The sequence below is a fragment of the Malus domestica genome, chromosome 10 (genome assembly GCF_042453785.1).
Source record: "Malus domestica chromosome 10, GDT2T_hap1".
NCBI lineage: Eukaryota > Viridiplantae > Streptophyta > Magnoliopsida > Rosales > Rosaceae > Malus > Malus domestica.
In genome coordinates, this window is record NC_091670.1 from 36,613,328 (window position 1) to 36,632,978 (window position 19,651).

Sequence of the window (19,651 nt, forward strand, 5' to 3'; positions counted from 1 at the left end):
CTATGGAGCTGAGGTCATTTCCAATAGAGAGGCTAAAGCTCCAACAGTCAAAAAATAGTTTGAAATGTCAAAAAACTAATCTTCAATAGATGACTGGGTAGCCTGAGCTATAATTCTACTAGCCCAATAAACCATTATTTGGGTGAAGGCGCATCAGGTTGGAGACAGTGTAGGCCACCTATCAGCCCTTTTTAGGACAACTCTTATGATGCAATAATTAATTTAAATTCAACGACTAGATATAAAAACATTCAATGGTAGTTTTATTAAATTAAACAACAAATTCAAAGTATAAACTTAAAATCAATAAATTATTGAAGGGACTATATTTAACTCCTTCGGTTAGAGACGGTGTATAAGTATAATCTGACACTGTTCATTTAAAAATAATTTTTTACGAAACTATAATCTAGACGAACCTATGTTTGGCCCATTCAATTAGAAATGACCTCAAAGCCTGAGAATTAGTACGTAATGATTGGAGACTTGTTCCACTAGAGCTTTTGAATTAAATAATTGAAAATTAAATTACAAAATAAACAAGAAAGGATAAAAAGGATAAAAAGGTGCCTGAAAATTATTTTCCAAAATATGTTAACTAAAGTAGACTACGTCACCTTCTTCACATCTCTCTTAATCCTCCTAGTCCTTCATTTTTCTTTGATTTGTTCATTATAACGGTTAAAAAAAAATAGAAACGTAAAAGAAAGCGCGTAAATTATTTTCCTTTCCATTGTCCATCAGAAATACATCGCTTTATTTTAAAAATCGACTGAAATTAAGTGATTTCTAATATAACAATCTCTTTTTCAATCCACTTAGCAGGAATATAATGCTTGGAGTTTAAGTTTTCGAACCCAGAAAATGGACAATTGTTATAGACAGTAATTATCCTACACAACATTTGAGTCACTGCATTAGGTAACTACATCTACAAGCATAAGCAGTTTTACAGCTTACCGTTCGTTGACACTGGACAATCCATATCAAGGATTTGTCTGTCGTCGAAATTAACACAACAGAAAATGGCGATCTGAAACACCAGATCGTCCTCGGAAGTTTTCCCGTGTATGAATTTCACAACGGACCAATTTATTGCCATATCCGAGACCCGAGCAGGACAGCTTAGAATGTCCTGTGACTACCACCCTCACAATATAAAATCCACCGGAAAAATTGCAGTATGTAGAAGCTAAAGCGGTAACGATTAGTAGCATGAAACTGCCTTCACCAAGCCAGAGAAGGTTTTCCTACATGTCAGCATGGTCCCAGTCAATTCTGTCGCCAACATTTTCTGTTTGATGAAGCCGGTTCCTAGCCAACCTGCTCATCACAGCAAGACCTGGAGAAAAAATCGTTAAACGCGGTCAGATTTTGTAAACAGACGAAAACATTCATCCAGAATATATTAATTCTGATTGTGGAAATAATTTGGGTCGCGAAAGCAACTGGAGTCACACGGTACCTTCAACCATTTTGTAGAGAGCTGACCACCACCCATCTCTAGAGATCTGGTTTTGTTCAAGAGACTCTTCGATCTCTTTATCATGCTTTCCTTCCAAAACTCCTCGGAGTGTTATCACTGCATCCTTTGTCTTCTTGAGGATGCTGTTCTCGTCTTCAATTTCCAACCTTTGAAGGTCATTCTGGGATGAACTAAGGCTCACAGCTACAGCAAACTGAGCAGCCGCAGCCCAGCGAGAAGAGGCCAGCCATCTCCTCTGCCCATCTATTTGTCTGTTTTCTTCTCTCGCCAACCTGTTTTCTCCTTCCCCTCCAAGTACCAAGCTTCGTAAATATTGAGCATTCGCTGAGCCCGTACTTTGGACCATTTTAGAGAAAGCGCTTCCTTCGTTAGACAACAGGCGCTCTGGTGTATCAAATTCTCGAACCTAGAAGCACAAAAAGTGATCAACAAAAAAGAAAACGACTTAAAAGCTTTTAAGTTCAAAAGCTGCCAAGAGCTCTCGAGTATAATTGACTCAAATTCGCAATATGGATACCATAAGACAGAATTCATAACCTCTCCACACTGGTAGTAAAAAATAAGCAGAAAATAAAACAATGAATGATAACTAACTCTGATTGAAGCATACCCGGCCAGCATCAAGCAGAAGGATTCGGTCGCAGTCAATAATGGTATTTAGACGATGAGCAATAATAAGCATTGTACATGACTTAAATTCTTCACGAATAGTTTTTTGAATAAGAGCGTCAGTTCTGACATCAACAGCTGCAGTCGCTTCATCAAGAACAAGAATCTTTGATCTTCGCAACAATGCTCGGGCAAGACTTAATAATTGTCGCTGTCCAACACTGAAATTATCTCCTGCCTCCGAGACCTTGACATATCACAAGTAAGAGAGAATTAAGACACTATTGCATTAAGGATATGACTTCTTTACCACCCCTTGAGTAACCTCTAAATGAGGAAGAACCTATATACAATAAGACCGAAATCACATCAAGCGAAGTTGAGCGTATACCTCAGCATCTAATCCCAAAGAATTCCTCCTGATGGCATCCTTCAGATGTGCCCTCTCTAAAGCTTCCCAGAGGTCAGCATCATTGTGCTCTTGAAAAGGATCGAGATTAAACCTCACAGTTCCTAAGAAAAACAAAAAAAAAAGGATCATTAGAACAAACGTACTTTATTAGGTGTTGTCAACTAAAACATATCAACTTCTTACTGCTTCTGACTAATATTATAGCTTCCTAGGTCACCGTTTGCATGTACCTGAAAAGAGAACTGGTGACTGAGGTATGATACCAAGAACTTTACGTAGATCTGTCAGTCCAAACTTAGCGATATCATAATCATCAATCAAAATTCTTCCTCTTTCTAATTCAACAATCCGAAATAATGCATTTATCATGCTGGACTTTCCTGCACCAGTCCTTCCAACAATTCCAACCTTGTCAGTTGGAGAAATTGTGAAAGACAACTCATGTAAAACTGGAGGAAGTTCAGGTCTATAACGTAGAACAACATTCTCAAACTTAATAGATCCAGATGAAGGCCATGCTGGAGGGGGGCGGTTGCTCTCAATTACAGCTGGACCCTCTGCAGGCAACTCTATATATGTACCAACCCGCTCAACAGCATTTAAGCTATTCTCAGCCAGACTTGCAAGTCTCAGAACAGCAGTCAATAAACTTGTAATATTAAGTGCATAACTGAGAAGGAGACCCATAGTGGATGCAAACTCCTGCTGGTTCTCTGCCCTTCCGTTTTGCATAACAGCAAAGGTAGCCGTAAACCATATCATGAGACCTCCCAATGTTTCCAAACGAATTCCAAGCCAGCGGTTTCCACTCATGTTCACCAGTGTGAATCTGATATTGTTGTCCACAGATTTTCCATTAATGTCTGCCATCCGATCATAAGCCTTGTATGCACGAATAGTTGCTAAACCATTCAGTGCTTCACCAAATTGTGCATAAACAGGGGATCTGCTGATGGAGTCCAGGCGCTTTACCTCACGAGCCGTGCTCTACCCCAATAGAGAGAGAAAATAGAGGATATTAGACAATACAGAGTGCAAATAAAAAAAGCGATACCAAAGTGACCAACACACCAACACAATAATACAACAGGCTAAGTACATGAAACCTAGTAACCGTAAGTTAAGGGTGACTCCAAAAGCATATCAAACATGTAAGAATCATGTACCTGATAGTAGAGATAGGCTGCATAAAACAAAACAAGAAGTGGCATAATGGCCCACAAGGACATAGTGCTCACGATCCCTATCAAGATGAAGGTAGAAAGGAGCTGAGAGACTTGGCCAAGAAACATATTCACAAATGGAGCAACATTCCGATCAATGTCTCCAAGATCCTTTGCAAATCTATTTATGATCCGTCCAAGGGGATTGGTTTGGAAGAAGACCATTGGAGCTCTTAATATAGAGTTAAGCATGGCCTCATGCAACCTCCTAGCAGCATAAAGACTAGAAGTAATCAACCAATAAGAGTTTGCCAGTGTCACCAAAACCTGAAACCAAGAAATGTAGATGGATTTTCATCACAAGAAACAAGGTGGTAAAAGTGATTCAAGCTTCTCAGTAGAATTCGATGCAAAATCTTCCACAAGATAGTTCACACAAATTTTAACACCTAACTTAAAGCAACTGCTGTATAACTGTGTTCTTACCTGACCAAATGATAGAAGTGCATAGATCATGTTGTAGAAACCGGGGTTATAATTCCCTGTCATGCCTTGATCAGTCCAATGGCTCAACCATGTGCTACTTGAAACTCGTAGAACCTCAGATGAAATATAGCACATAAAGAGTATCATAACCACCCACAAGCCTCCTAACGCATCCTTATACCTGGATAAGATAAATTGAAAATTTACAAGACTTGTAAGCATTCAATACCTAGGTAATGTGCGACTAGCACTTAGTTGTAGTCCCTCTCACAATGTATGTGCAAAAGAAGTCATATTGACGATAAACACCTCCGAGACCAAGATTTCTTAAGAATTAAGGGATGACTCAATGTACCAGAGTACTAGGGAAATTCAAGGGGATACTGAAATTTTGTTATTGAAAATCTGATTTACCTCGCCAAAACTTTCAAGCTAACAACGCCTGTTTCCCTTTCTTCTTGTTTGATAAGAACAGATTTTCCTTCTTTTGGTTTATTTGCTTGGCTTGTACTTTTTGGTATACCATTAACCATCCCATTAACAATAGGTTTTGAAGAGGCACTATGCTCCATCGTTTCACTGTTTTGATCAATGGTTCCACCATCTTCTTTTTCTTCTTCTTCATATTCTTCCATTTTTCCCGCATTTTCCATTAGCCTTTTGAACAGCGTGCCATTATTGGAAAGCTCTTCAAATGTTCCCTCCTCTTTCACCATACCTTCATGGACCAGGATGATTCTATCAACTTGCGAAAGGAAATGTAGCTGATTTGTAACAAGAACCCTGGTTTTCTCTCTCAATTCTCCCCTGATACATTTATCAAAAACCTGGTATGATACATAAGAAATGTTACACGACTATACAAAAGAATAATTAATAACCAATTTTCAGCAGCCAGAGATAGGGCTTGCAAGTGTAGAAATAAATAACATAATTAGGAAAATGCAAAAGACAAGATAAACCAGCGTGTATTTACTACTAAGTCATTGCACATCTTTTCAATAAAATATCCATACGCTTTACAGCAGAAATATAAGGAAGATAGAACCATACTAGTAGAATCACAGGACTTAAATACGAATTTGTCAAAATTAATGTGATTATGATCCGCGAACACAACAACAACAACAACAACAAAGCCTTTTCCAACAAAGCCTTTTCCCGCGAACACAAATGCTTAAATAAAGGTATGCCTATGTGGGTAAGTCCAATTAACTCTGACAATACAAAGATTCAACCTAGTATCTGAAATACTGATAACTTACCAAGAACATGTTTGTGGAGATGACAAAAGACATGCTAAACAATAGATCATAGATTATTTTTTATATTTAAAATTAGAATGTAGGAGCAATAAGGATAACCGAACTCTTGAAGTGAATAACTTAAGTTAGATGTAAAATAGTAACCTGTCGAGCCACGTGAGCATCCAGAGCACTCAAGGGATCATCAAAAATGTAAACATCAGAGTTGGAGTAGACAGCTCTAGCCATAGAGACTCTTTGCTTCTGCCCACCACTAATATTCACTCCTCTTTCACCAATCTCGGTCAGATCACCACCCTACAGTGAAACAAGTGAGAAATTTAGGCCCACAAATTACTAGGTAGCATCGGAAGTTTGCAAAAAGCACTGTAAGAACTAACACGATAGAGCACTTACAGGCAATAAGTCAAGGTCATGCCTCAATGCAGTCACATCTATTGCCTTCTCATATCTTCCAGAGTCAAAGTATGATCCAAATAAAATGTTGTCACGTACCTGAAAACATAAATTCAGAAAGTGACCCATTTGCATGAGCAAGTAGATTGCCTTGTAATTAATTTACTACTCAAGGTTAAATCATGTCCCAGGGCACTGTCTCCAACTAAATTACCTTGATAACAAGAACAAGTACTATTTGAGCCAGCACATTTCAATCACAAGAATTTCCAGATTCACAGAAACAGTAAATAAATGCAAAAAATCAAACACCTACTTCAGAAAGACGTAAATAAATACAAAAAAATGGGGATGCTCTAAACTTACGGTTGCATTAAAAATCCATGAAACTTGTGGAACATAAGCAACCATTCCTCTCGTTACAACACTTGATTCTGCTACAGAAGGAAGCTCCCCAAGCATTGCAGATATAAGCGATGTCTTTCCTTCACCAGTACTGCCAACAATTGCTACCAAGCTCCCAACAGGGATATCCAAATTAACATCCGTCAGTGTGGGCTTCTCTGCCTGAAGGAAAACATATATTTCAGGTCTGTTTGTTTCACAGAGAAAATGCAAAATACTTCTAAGCTTGTTCAAGCACTAGATTACTTATTTACAGAATCCTTCTACAATACACACAAACTTATATGATGTAAGCACTATGAAAGCTAAAATTGGACACCAGAGATAAAAGCTGACCTCAAGCCTGCAACAAAAATGCACAACTTGACTATATACATGAACACATATAGGAAATCATGAATCAAATGTGCGATGAACATATTCATCACAGCCACAGAGAAACTAAAGAAACATTATCAATTAGACCTTTGAGTCCCAAGAAAAGTATCCATTCTTAATTGAGATGGCCGGCAGTCCTGGATCAAGAGGAGGGTTTGGCAGAAGAACTCTCTCTTCAGCTAAAAGTAGCTCCTCTAGGCGCTTTAAGGATACATTAGCATTAACCACCTGCAAAAGTAAAGTAATACTAGAAATTAAGTAATAGAAGAAAACATGTAAGAAGTTCACAAAGTTGGCAGACAAAGAACTTTATTTGATGATTTACAAGAAATTGAAAGAGAGTACTTAATGCTGAAGAGGCTAACATATTTTTAAACTGCTTATTCAAAGTATTGGCAAGAATTGTATTCAGAAAAGAACCAACAGGATATAAAACACTGAAATATTCTTGCATATACATCACACTACCCAAAAAAAAACATCTTCAAGAATAACCTAAAGTTTGAACCACAATAAATGTTTTGAGGAAAATATTATCATTTTTTGGTACCAGGAAAGAAGTCGAACCTGGGTTATTATATTAGGAAGCATGAATAGGGGAAACCGAAGCACAGCGAACAGAGAAAGTGAAGTAAATGCCCTTGCAGGTGTAAGATCCCCACCAAGAAAAGTGAACAATCCAAATGAAATCACAGTGACTATAACTGGGGTGCTATTTAGTATAAATCCATTGCACTGCAAAACAAGGGAAAGAGTCAGTAAAAAAAAAAAAAAGTTGACGTTCGTAACATCTATCTCAAGGAATTTGGATATGCACATGATCATGATTGATACAAGATCATGCAAAATGCCTACTTCAGTGATCAACTGTAGCATTCTGATGGCATGTCATGATTATATGAAATCAGAAGAGATTTTCTTATAGGAATGAAAACCTTCAAAACAAGAGAAATGAGAAGAATTTACATCAAATGAGTGGATATGGTAAGAAAACAAAATTTCAGAAAAAAATTGCCATACCGCTCCCAGCAGTGATGCTTTTCGAAACCAGAACAACTCATCATTTCGAACACTATGCACCTTGGATTGGAAACTACTCTCCCATGCATAACATCTGAGCCATTTGAAAATACACAATGAAAAACAGTACATATAAATCCCCCTAACATATATAGGCATGTCACCAAAATTGAGTCATACTTCACAGTGTCCATTGCTGCCAAAATTTCATTCATCAGACCAATTCTTTTGTCTGTACGCTGTAACCCCTCCTTGGACAATTTCTGCATTTTGCTGATCACAAATGTCTGTCCCAAGTAAATCACAAAGATCAGGACACATTAAATTGAAAGGATATCTAAACATATATAAGGTGGAAAATATAAAACTGTAGTGTAGTTACTATCTACTCAGCACAGACAGGCAGACTCCATTGTGATAGTAATGTAGTCACTAGTCAGGATTCTTTTAGGTATAACTAAAGCATATTAACATAGTTTTTATGCAAAACAAGCAAAATCAAATGGAACAACTATTTTACCTGTAGGGGGAACAAAAGAACTAACATGAGGGCACCAAGTAGTGAAGCAACCCCCAATTGCTGATAAAGAAGAACCATGGAGATAATGATACGAAATGGAGCTGACCACAAAGTATGAAGAGATTGGGATATTTGCTGTGCAAGGAACAAAAACAAATTAACCAACCAACCAAAACAACTTCACAAATAATAGCACAAAATGATTAGTACACTAAAGTTGTTTGGTACCACCTGTATATATTTTGAAAAGGATGAGATGAACCCAAATCTCAATTGAAACGAATTTTGAGTAGATAATAAGTAGAAAAAGAAAACTTCTCATGTTCTGAGATTAAAGTGTCCAGAGAAGTGTGGCTCCAATCGCACATTCAGGGTTTTACTATTGTCTGACTTCAGGAAATTGCTATAGTAATCTCTAATTAAACAATTCATTTCACTTTCAAAAGATAATTTTTAGGACACATGCAAAAACTGTTCAGAGTGTGTACCTGAAGTGCTTCAGCATCAGTTGTCATCAAGTTGGTTATCTTCCCAGAGGCAAACTTCTTTCTTGCTTCATGAGTCAGCCTTAAGGATTTCCGAAATACAGCAGCAACCTAAAATAAGAAATGTATAGAATCATGCTTCACAAAATGATATATCAAGATTATTAGCAAGTCTTGCATACCTTCATAAAATTATGAGTTCAATACTTCCCCACATTATTAGACCAATCAGAAGACCATACAACTAGCTAACCCCTCAACATAAAACACTAAAAACAAACCCGACACCAAACATAGAAAAGTAACAAGACCTTAACCCTCTCAAGAACTCCTAATTAACCAGCTAAATGTCGCAAGCCCCCAGTAAATAGCATAGTAAAATTGTTTTTGAGTTTGGCATTCCATGATTCAAACCAAAAACCTTGCCCTATCAAAACCAAACATCTATAGACATCCCTGAGCTAAGAATCTACTGTAAAATTCCAATCCTCACTCACCCAGGGACCATGACCAATTAAAGGGACCCACAAACTGATAGACTTGCATTGGTTGCTAAATCTCACACATGCCATGAATGTGAAACAAAAGTTATACTGGGAGGGAGAGTGGTGGGAGTAAAAATGTTGGAGCATTTTTCTTATATTTTTAATTTGAAATGATTGTTTATTACTGATTCACCCTTACTATATTAATATCCTTCAACGTAAAAATGAGCATAGATGGAACTTTGTTAAAATTCCTCGACAAAGTGGCTTCTCTTAAATAACAGTATAATTTGGCAACAGAATGACACTGATGATATTATAAACATGGTAAAATACAAACATAAATTAGAATACGGTTAATAGCATTAAAACGGGGTTGGAAAAGGTAAAACCAAAATACCAAGGTTGACCGAAGCCGGAAGCCAACGCGCATGACATTCTGAAAATACTGAGCTTCACATAACACCCCACCAACCTGAAAGCAAGGTACATCCTCTCATTAAAAAAAAAAAAAAAAAGATGTAAGATAAGTTCCCGGGTTCAAACACCAGCTAGTGGATAATGGAAGTTTCTTAGGGAAAAACAGGAACTTCAAGAAAAGAGGGAGCAGGTTATATTAGGTAAGCAATTTTTGTCAATTCACCAAGCAGGGTAACTGCAACATCCCTTGAAATTGATAATGCAGCAAGACTATGCCCATATGTGTGATACTAAAGGGTAGCTGTGCAAAACAATCTATGTATTGGAAATGACGTAAATACAAAACAGAGGACTTATATCATACCACTCCAGCAAATATTAAGAAGGCATAGATGTAACCAATCCATGCTGGATCCCCTCGTTGCATAGACTGCAGACAATTTCAGATTAAATAAAAGAAGGATTATGATAATTACAATAAAGGATCAATTTACAGGACTCTGATACACTATATCTGATTTCAGAGATACGCAGGAATTGTGACACACCAGTAACTTAAGTTTCAAAATAAAAAACAAAGAATAATGCATCATGGATCGGTATCCACAAAATTAACACACCTGGAGAAAGTAAGGTTAAAGCTAATCTAACATTACAGAATTAACACACCTGGAGAAGGTTAGGATAAACCTAATCTATCTAACATTACAGAATTAACACACCTGGAGAAGGTTAGGATAAACCTAATCTAACATTACAGTGACTACAACTTTTGGGTCATTGAAGTCTCATCGTTGTTTTCTTTTCTTTATTTCCTAGTCACTTCAAATTAGTTATCAGTGTTTCAACAACAATTTCATGACCAAAATACACAGAATTCAGGAATGCTTGACTAGCACAAGTTAAATTAAAAAACAGCCCTCATACGGGCCCAATCATCAATATCCTTATCCCTACTGATTTGCATATTAAAATAATTAGTACCAGAGACGGACAACATAGAAAAGGGAAGGGTATAAACACAAACCTGTAAGAGATGATTCAAAATAAGCGGCCCCACAAATTGGGAAAGATCATTCCCGATCTACACGTTGTCAACAAAACAATAAAATAAGTTATAGCAATCAAAGCGTTCAACTTTACCATGCAAAACTTTTCAGATAGAAAATAGAAAATAACTCTTCATATGTCGGACAACTACCTGAACAATGTGACTAGCATGTATGCTGGACTAAAAACTACTAAACTAGCAACACAATCCAATAAAAAGTAAAAAGTAAAACAACAATGACAAAGAGCAGTACGTGTTGATTAAAAATTTAAAAACATATACTATTCCAATTAGTGAAATATGAGTGTAATGACCTTTGCGTACTATTACGTGTATCAAACTTTGCAGACTATTACCAAACATAAGCAATTCTGAAGAACGAGCTAATTACCTTCCAAAAGCCTCCAAACCAAAACCTATAAAGAGCACAATAAAATATGAATGAGAAGTATGTACATATAGGACTGCATAGGACGTGGAAGGGAAGTAATGACAATAAAGTGAAGAAGATTCACATCTAAGCCATGGGTCATGAAAATATTACCTTCCACCAAGGCTAGAGTTCAATGCTCTTAAAAGCCATGGTTTAGGCTTTCGACGTTCCTGAGCCCAACATGCTTGGAACCTGGAAAGCCAGTAAAAGAATTATGATGAAAACCATGATGTACTAGTTTAAGTGGAAACCAATTTGAAAATAACAAGCACACACTTATTGTTCAGTGTTTCAGTACGATCCCAAGTATCCAATTTCCAGACATCTTTCTCTGTAATGGGTCTTTGATAGCCTAGCTTCATAAGGGGATTCACCCATGAAAACAACATTCCTGATAAAAACACAACCAAGATATGAGTTGAGAAATAAGCCATGGAAAGAGGGTTCAGTGCAGTCTTCAGAATATTATGAATGGTCTATACTCTATATCCTTTGTCTTTGCATCATGCAAAATTAGCAAGCCAAAAACAAATAGCGAGGGAAAAAAAAACTAGGAATAAAATAGATTGAAATAGATTTGAATCAAAGTTAACTACATGAAACAGTAGCACAGCTGTCAAACAACAAAGAAATCACCTTTAACAAAAGCATTTTATGATGCTTCAGTAGACCACATTAAAGTTGGCATACGTACAAAACAGAATTAATTCACTAACAATCACACTAGCTCTATCAGCATTTAATTCTCTATAAATTTTCTTAAATGTCAAGTATTAGGATCTTATCAAAATTATTTACATACTTGACAATATGTTTGCATGCCTCTCAGGACATATTTGCTCTCCTCCAGGAAGTTCTTCATATGCAGCATCATCAATTGATTCAGTACGGATTGGAGTATAACCAGGATAATCGACCAATCTTGGAATATACAGAAGCAAAAGTATTCCAAACAAACCCTACATCAGAGTGAAAATACATATATAAAATAATTTGACATTCGATATGCAGTCTAATCAAACATAAAAATAGCAACCTATAATAACAAACAGTAGTAGAGTTTCCCACCTTTTGTTCTTTGTTTCTCTTTTTATTGAGTTTTGGTTTCTTATAAAAAAACAGAAAGGCTTCTGATTCCCACCTTTTTTTTAATTTAAACATACTTCCCATCTGTTTTTACTAAATAATTTGTACCTATGTTAGACCAACAGCATACACAATGTATGTGCCACGGGGCAGTGCAGGATGACTAGGCAAATTAGACTGCTTAAACACTATTTCACTACTTTTAAGAAGAATAGCCTAAACATTGTGTGACAAAATTACAAAAAGTAGGACAGAAGAGGAAACAAAAGCATAACCAGCGAAAATTAAGGTTAAAAGCAAAAAACAAGCCAACAAACCTGGGCAACAACTTCACTGATGTACAAATATAGTACAGATCTGCAAGGGTTACACAGGAAGATTGTCAGTTTGTCTTGCACAACCAAAAACCTCCAAAATGTACTAGCAGAGTGATATAAAACAGAAACAAAAACTTTGAAAATATAAACAGTCAAATCAATTATTGGTAAGGCAGAACCAGTTTTAGGTAAACAGACACACAAACCTGTGGTATAAGTCCCTCAGTGAAAGAACAAGATTCAGCATCACGGAATCCCCCACTAAAGTATAAATTACTGCAAATCTAACAAACCAACGGACCTCACGGATATAGATCTTAGTTTCCACACCAATCATTACCAGCATAGAGCACCAAGTAATGGCCTCTAATATCAGCGAAAATACCTGCCAAGAAAAGATGAAACTAAAATATCAGGCATATGAGTGTAATCTTACAGAAAGTTTGTTTTTGTACACTTTCTTCTCCCTTGACAGTTTGTTCCTTATCCAGAAAAATAAAATGTGCAGGTTAATGATACTCACATGTGCAAAATGCTAATCCTATGGTCTAAAGCTAACTGAGTTTTTAAGTGTAAAGCCCCTAATTTCATTGCATTTGAATTGATCACAGTTCGTGATTTGTTAAACTTGATATCTCCTCAGAAATTTTGGGAACTTGACAGCTGAAATTTTCTTTAGTTCCAAGTACAAAACCTTGGTTTCTTTTGTCACTTTACTTAATGGGTGAGGACTACCAAATTACCCTACATCTGATAAATGAAAACACTGGTTTCTTTAATTCACTTCATTTATTTGTAAATTTAACATAAAAAGAACTTTGTCTGTGCTAACTATGGTAACACAACATAGAGCAGCTAAACGCTAAACGATTAATTCACAATACACAACAAATCAACAAACCAACCTCAAATGGTGCAAGGCCAATCTGCCCATCTAAATTCAGCACTGAAATTCCCATGATCAAGCGGAACAAGGGCTCGGCGGTGCAATAAGCAGCCAATAAACCCAACATATAATTGTAAACTTTGGACTGCAAACAGAACCTCTGGGCTTTGAAATCCTTCTTGATCCGCCATATTCGATAAATGCACAGGCCCAGAACAACCAAATGAGAAATGCAGACAACTAAAGAATCAACCGCGCACGGCGTGTATGCACCAAAAGCATTCTCCACTGCTCTTGTCCAGACCCCACCGGGTACCGGGCGGCAATACCAATCCAAAGGCTCAAAACCCATCTTTTTCGTCACTTTTTTCACAAGAATTATTCACTTTTAAAGCACACAATCCATCACTCGGACCTCTCAGTCCCCACTGTGAGCTACTCCTGCATTATATGATAAAATTGAATTTAGCCACACAAAAAAACCCAGGAACCAATGAAATCTCTTTGAAGGGTAAAATAAAAAACAGTAAAAACTCCATCTTTTCAGATTAATGGCATACTTTTCTTACTAGCTTAAACTTTTTATCCACGAGAAAATACTATGGCTCGAAAGAATATGAAAAAATAAATAAAAACATTCAAGCATTCTACTTTTCTAAGCACCGTCGTTCTTAAAAATCCAAAGAAAAAGTTCAAACTTTCCATACAACTTCAAAATTTTCAGAAATTCACGAGGAGTTTTCTGTTTTCTACAGTTACCAAAACTCAATATCTATTCTGGCAGTGTACAAATTCTCAGTAACCAAACAGAGGACTACAATCGAGCTAGAAAATGAAATTTCTTCAGAAAACAAACTTACAGAAACGTATAAAGCATTTATTAAGCCAAAAACCAAAACTCAGAAATACAGAATTCATAATTTTCAGATTTCAAAAGCACTGAACACCTCAGAGACTGGTCTTGCACTCAAAACCCCAGAAACAAAAACTGAAAGAGCAAAAGCGCTGCATTCAAACGAGCAGCTGACAACCTTCTCAGATCAAAAAAGGAAAATTTTTTGGGGAAAACAAAAGAATCAAAAGCTCTTGTTTGGATGCCGAGAAAATGGAATAAGAACAATCCCAATTTTCATGGAAAATTTTGATTACCTTTTTCGTGCCTTTTCTTTGTGTGTAGCTCCCTGTGGAATTAATGGAAAGGAATTGGTATCTAATTCTTTGAGGCTGTGGAGGCGTCGAAGACCAAGAGTATTTTGTCATTTAAAAAATCAAATGGGCTTTATTATTAAAAAAATTGGAATAAAAAAAAATGCTTTGGTTTGGCTTAATGCGTCATCGATTACGATAAAGATAATTTTGTTTGAGTGAGATCCTCTTCGGATCTTTTTTATCTCGATCTGGAAATTCTCTAATTATATCTGTTCATCGTATATTATAAGATTAATTTTTGTCAGTAACGTTTATATTTAATTTTAAATAAAAAATTTACAATGATTTCTGACCATGTACGATAAACGGATGTGATTGTAAAATCTTCATGATCCCCACAACGAGGATCCTCCTGGATTTTGTTTTTCTTGCTGCAACAAAATATGCCATTATCGTGAAGAAATTTTTAATGTGTCGGGAATACGGCTCACTATATTAGCATCAAAATACAAGTGGTTGAATATTTCAAAAAAAAAAATTATAATCACTTGTATTATGACATTTGATTTACGAACTATGTTTTCAACACACTAAAAAATTTGTCGTTGGCGTGATGTTATTTGTTAATTAGAAACAAAATCTATTTATGTTGTTTGTATTATTAATATGTGATGTTCACCATCATATTTAGTGTTTTTAGATGAGTTTAAATTTGAAATCTCCATAGCAGATATACACAAATCTCATAATTCAAACTCATTTAATAATAATAAATATGATGGTGAACAAAAATATACTTTAATTCCAGTGTACTTGTAATATTTAAGTTATCATGTACTGCAAAACATTTCAAAGAAATGTTAAGAAGACTCTCAAAATAAAACTCACATGTGCCCACATTATAAAAAATTACGTCAAAAACACGAGGTGAGTCAATAGAAAATTCATTTCAATAGAGTCTCCTTTCTTCTTTACCAAAAAAAGAAAGGAGTTTTAATAAAAAGTCTGCGATACTCTTCACTTTAACGAAAAACCATATTTTTACACTAAAAAATCAATCATGATACTATTCACTTTACTATTTATTTTGTTCTTATCGTTAAAACTCAAAGTTTTCAAGCTCTTTTCATTAGTTTTCCTAAAAAAGAATCTTCTTTCTTATCATTTACTCTATTTATCAATTTTTTATAGGTACATTTGTACTGTGTGGTACAAAATAATTGTTTTGGTTTTCCCTATGTTGCGGGGATAATGTGGAAATCTGGGCTTTTGTTCTCGTGTGTGTATGATAATGTGGAGGTGGGAAAGAGATTAGGGTATTTTTGTCTTTTTGTTGAGAGAAAAGGCACCTTTTTGTGATATGGTTAATGATTCTTTAATTATAGGTAGATTATTATGTCGTCATTTTATTTTGAAATTTTCACTAATAATTCAAAATTTCTTTGAGAATTTTGAATTACGGATATTATTATGTAGTTTTATAATTAGTTTATTATTCTTATACATAAATAAACTTGTTGTAACTTATAAGGGGAGAACAATTCCAACCAATAATAATCTAATCATATTTGCAACAAAATAAATAAATTTTGATCCACTACTGTGTAGTCCGAAAATGGCAGTTTATTTTGTATAATTTAATAATACAAAGAAAATTTGTGGCATAGCATGTGTCAAATATCACCTGTAAACTCTTGTTGATTTGTTCCTGAAACTTGTATGGAGTTGTTAATTTTTTTCTTGAATTTAATTTTGTCGATTACCTTCCTGAACTTTTATAATTAACCAATTTACTTTTTTAATATTAATTTTGGTCATTAACCCCTGAACTTTTATAAATAGCCTATTTCACTCAGATATTAGATTTTAAAAAATTTCATCCATCTTTATCACGTAGACAACGCATGACAACTGTATGAAAGCAAAAAGTATGGGAAACTGGATACATGAAAATTTTTAAAATCTAACGCTAGGGGAAAAATTGAATATTCAAAATAGTTATAGCGGTAATTAGCCCAAACTAAAGTTCGTAAAAAATCAGCTAATTATAAAAGTTAAGAAAATAAACGGTTGAAATTAAATTTAAAAAAGAGAAGTTGATAACTCTACAGGAACAAATCGATAAATACTAGGAGGCGAGTGACCATTCATATTTGTAACTTTCTGAACGTAGGAGCCAAAACTAAAAACCAAACGGACAGAAAGTCGTTCTCTCAAAAACAAAAAGACTAAAAAGTCCACCAGAAATAGAAAGTGGGCAAACGTGTGATGTGTACCAGTTTTTTGGGTCAAAGTACATCATGTGAGTTTCAATTTGCAGCATAAAGAGCCAAATTAAAATTGCACATCATATATCAATACAAAATTGGAGTTGCAATTTGCAGCATGTTCATAAATAACGTAATTTTGCAGTTGATGGGTCAGCCAAGTTAGGTTTAAATAGCGAGATCGATTTTCAATAGCTTGCAAATCCTCATTCCCATTTAGTTCAAACTCTTTCAATTAACTGCTCTGGAATCGCTAAAACTAGATTAGTTGTTTCTTAGTGTTTCTTTTCTCTTCTTTTTTTCACGCTACCGAAAAAAATAATTTAAATAAAATTGCATCCAGCTCAAAGTCGAAAGTGCATGTTGACCAAGTTTGGACACAATTTTGTATTAATAAAGTCACGTTGAAATTTAATTTATGATATATGAGTATATTTAAGAGTAGGGAGGCAGAGGCAAATTGTCTGCCTCCTGTTTGGGTGCCATTTCCATCCTCTTTTATTTTGTATGGTCACAGTTAAGCCATGTCGATATTTTATATTGATTTTTTTTATATATATAATAAGACAAAAAATAATAAAAATATAAAATATTGACGTAACTTAACCGTGACCGTACAAATATGAGGAGATGAGAAGGACAAAACAGGAGGACAGACACCGTACAAATAGAAGGGGATGAGAATGACAAAACAGGAGGGTCTGCCTCCTAATAAGAGTAGAACGTTTGGTTAGACTGCTAGGAATGACTTGCAGGAATCAGTCGTCTTCGGTCGGCCTTCAGTCGGCCTTCAAAGTCACTTTTAAATTATGTCCCCTAGGGCCAACCCTTAAAAGTCTTCTTTTACAGATAGCTTCACCAACACAGCTCCATGATTTATTTTGTTTATTTATTATTAATATTAACCAACTACGAGGAACTCTACTGAATATATAACCACGAAGTTATTGACCATAAAGAAAATATTTTTAAAAACGAGAAGTTTCATGAAGTTAAAAAATTGAACTTAAACGAAAAACTTGTGTTACTGTTTATTTTAACGAAAAGTCATATTTTTACACTAAAAAGTCAATCTTGTTACTATTCACTTTAACCTTTTTTTGTACTTATTGTTAAAACTTAAAGTTTTCAAACTCTTTTCATTAGTTTTCCTGTTAAAAAATTGAAAAGAATTGTAATCAAACTTAAAAAAGAAAACCAAATTAAAATAATTAAGAAATTTGGTTGCAGAAGCCAACTCTGCTATCTGGTTTGCGTCAACGGCGTTCAAAGAGTTTTGCTTTATTATTTTTTTAACAATTAATTGACTTTTTGCTTTGGTTCAACAATTCATTGATTTAGTAAGGTGTAATGATAATTTTTTCGTAAGTGAGGTTAGTTGAGGAACTAAATTTAAGTTTAAATAGATAATTAAATCAAATGTTGGTTTAAAAAGTAAGTTAAGTGTATAGATACAAAATGTGAGTTCAAATAAAATTTTTCTTGGGAATTTAATTTAACAAACACCATATATTCTTGTTTGATGAAGGAAATTTACCATGAGAGATGAATCTCCTTCTTAACATAAACCTCAGTCGTCACTTAATATTGCGGTATAGTGATATTCCTCTTCACTTCTAAGTAAGAGGTTTTAGATTCGATTCTTACCAAATGCGGTTAATTTGAACCGTATTATTATGACTCGCCCATTGTGAGGCTTAGTCTACTCCTCCACCCCCTTGGTGTACAACAATAATGTTTTTCAATCAAAAAGTTAAATCTAATGTGGTGCACTAATAGTAAAATAGGACCACAACAATGTTTTCCAACCGAAAAGCCAAATTTGATGTTGCGTGACAAGGATTCGCAACCTTCACCTTTACCGCCAAAATTGACCGCAACTTCAAATCTTTTTTTTAGTTGATTATTAAAGACATTTTATTATTATTTTTTTGTTGTCAAATATTTATTATAATAGTTTAATATAATAAAATAAGGAAATGTTATTGTCACTTTAAAAATATCATTTTGCACTCCTCAAAAATGTATTTTTATTTTTTAAATACATAAAGTTTGGAGTGTAAAATGATAATTTAGGAGTGTCAATAACAACTCCCTAAAATAGTAGTGTAGTTTGACATATCGGGTGGAGAACAAAATTTTAAAAGATGTCAAAGTGTCACATAAGGTATTAAATTTAAATTTAAGGGAAATGCTAAGAAGACTCAACCTGGGAATCTATACCATCTCCTATTTTTTACACTATTTTATAATGTGGGTATGGGAATTAATGTTAAACTGTGAGGCGACAAAGAGTCCGCGGAAAGTCTCATTTTTTAGAAAGTTTCCTTAGCATTTCTCTTAAATTTAAATTTTATGATTAAAATCTGACATTTCTTGTCACTCTGTAATATAGTTTGGTGGTATTTATCTTCACTTATAAACGAGAGGTCTTAGGTTTGAATCTCGTGAATGATTAATTCGATACCAAATTATGTTGCTTATTATGTGGCTTAGCCGAACTCTTACCCTTCTTTTAATTTAAAATATATTGTTGTATTAAAAAAAATCAGACAAATCTTAATTAGCTTAGGTTGAGAATATCTAGGGGGGATGAGGATGTTTTTGTACGCTTATAAATGAGACACAATACACCAAGTACTTATCTTTGAGCATTGATTCATATGGAAGAGACACAGTGCTGTGTTGATTTTGTCTTTGTTCAAAAAGAATCGTTCACACTATTTTATGGCATTATATGTCAAATGGAATCTCAAGCACCACGCGGCCACGCCCACTCACTTCCCTTTGTAATTTATAGGGCTCTAAATTGGGGTTGAAAAAGAATGCTTGCTTCCAACTAGTTGTAATTGTTGGTTTGTGGTTTTGGTGGGGGGTGCTACATAATTACATATTCATATTCTACAAATTGGGTGGTATCTTATTGGATTCT

At 34.9% G+C, this 19,651-nt stretch overlaps 1 protein-coding gene across 2 annotated transcripts; it reads right to left on the bottom strand.

The window, feature by feature from the left end:
* Positions 1-848: 848 nt before the first annotated feature.
* On the bottom strand, positions 849-14,665 carry LOC139188811 (ABC transporter C family member 2-like). Of its 2 annotated transcripts, none has more exons than XM_070806662.1 (28): positions 14,453-14,665; positions 13,323-13,744; positions 12,624-12,802; positions 12,418-12,457; positions 11,817-11,973; positions 11,291-11,405; positions 11,126-11,206; positions 10,973-10,997; positions 10,558-10,614; positions 9,895-9,960; positions 9,511-9,585; positions 8,629-8,736; positions 8,141-8,275; positions 7,801-7,907; positions 7,621-7,714; positions 7,168-7,335; positions 6,688-6,828; positions 6,184-6,384; positions 5,818-5,916; positions 5,566-5,718; positions 4,571-4,983; positions 4,157-4,337; positions 3,674-3,997; positions 2,738-3,494; positions 2,487-2,608; positions 2,097-2,342; positions 1,466-1,892; positions 849-1,342 (listed from the first exon to the last, which is right to left on the bottom strand). In XM_070806662.1, exons 2-28 carry the CDS (start codon positions 13,653-13,655, stop codon positions 1,251-1,253), a joined length of 4,896 nt encoding a protein of 1,631 aa, XP_070662763.1. In that variant the 5' UTR covers positions 13,656-13,744; positions 14,453-14,665; the 3' UTR covers positions 849-1,250. The 2 variants fall into 2 exon arrangements, with proteins under 2 accessions (XP_070662763.1, XP_070662765.1); XM_070806664.1 differs by having other exon boundaries at positions 14,251-14,465.
* Positions 14,666-19,651: the final 4,986 nt, after the last annotated feature.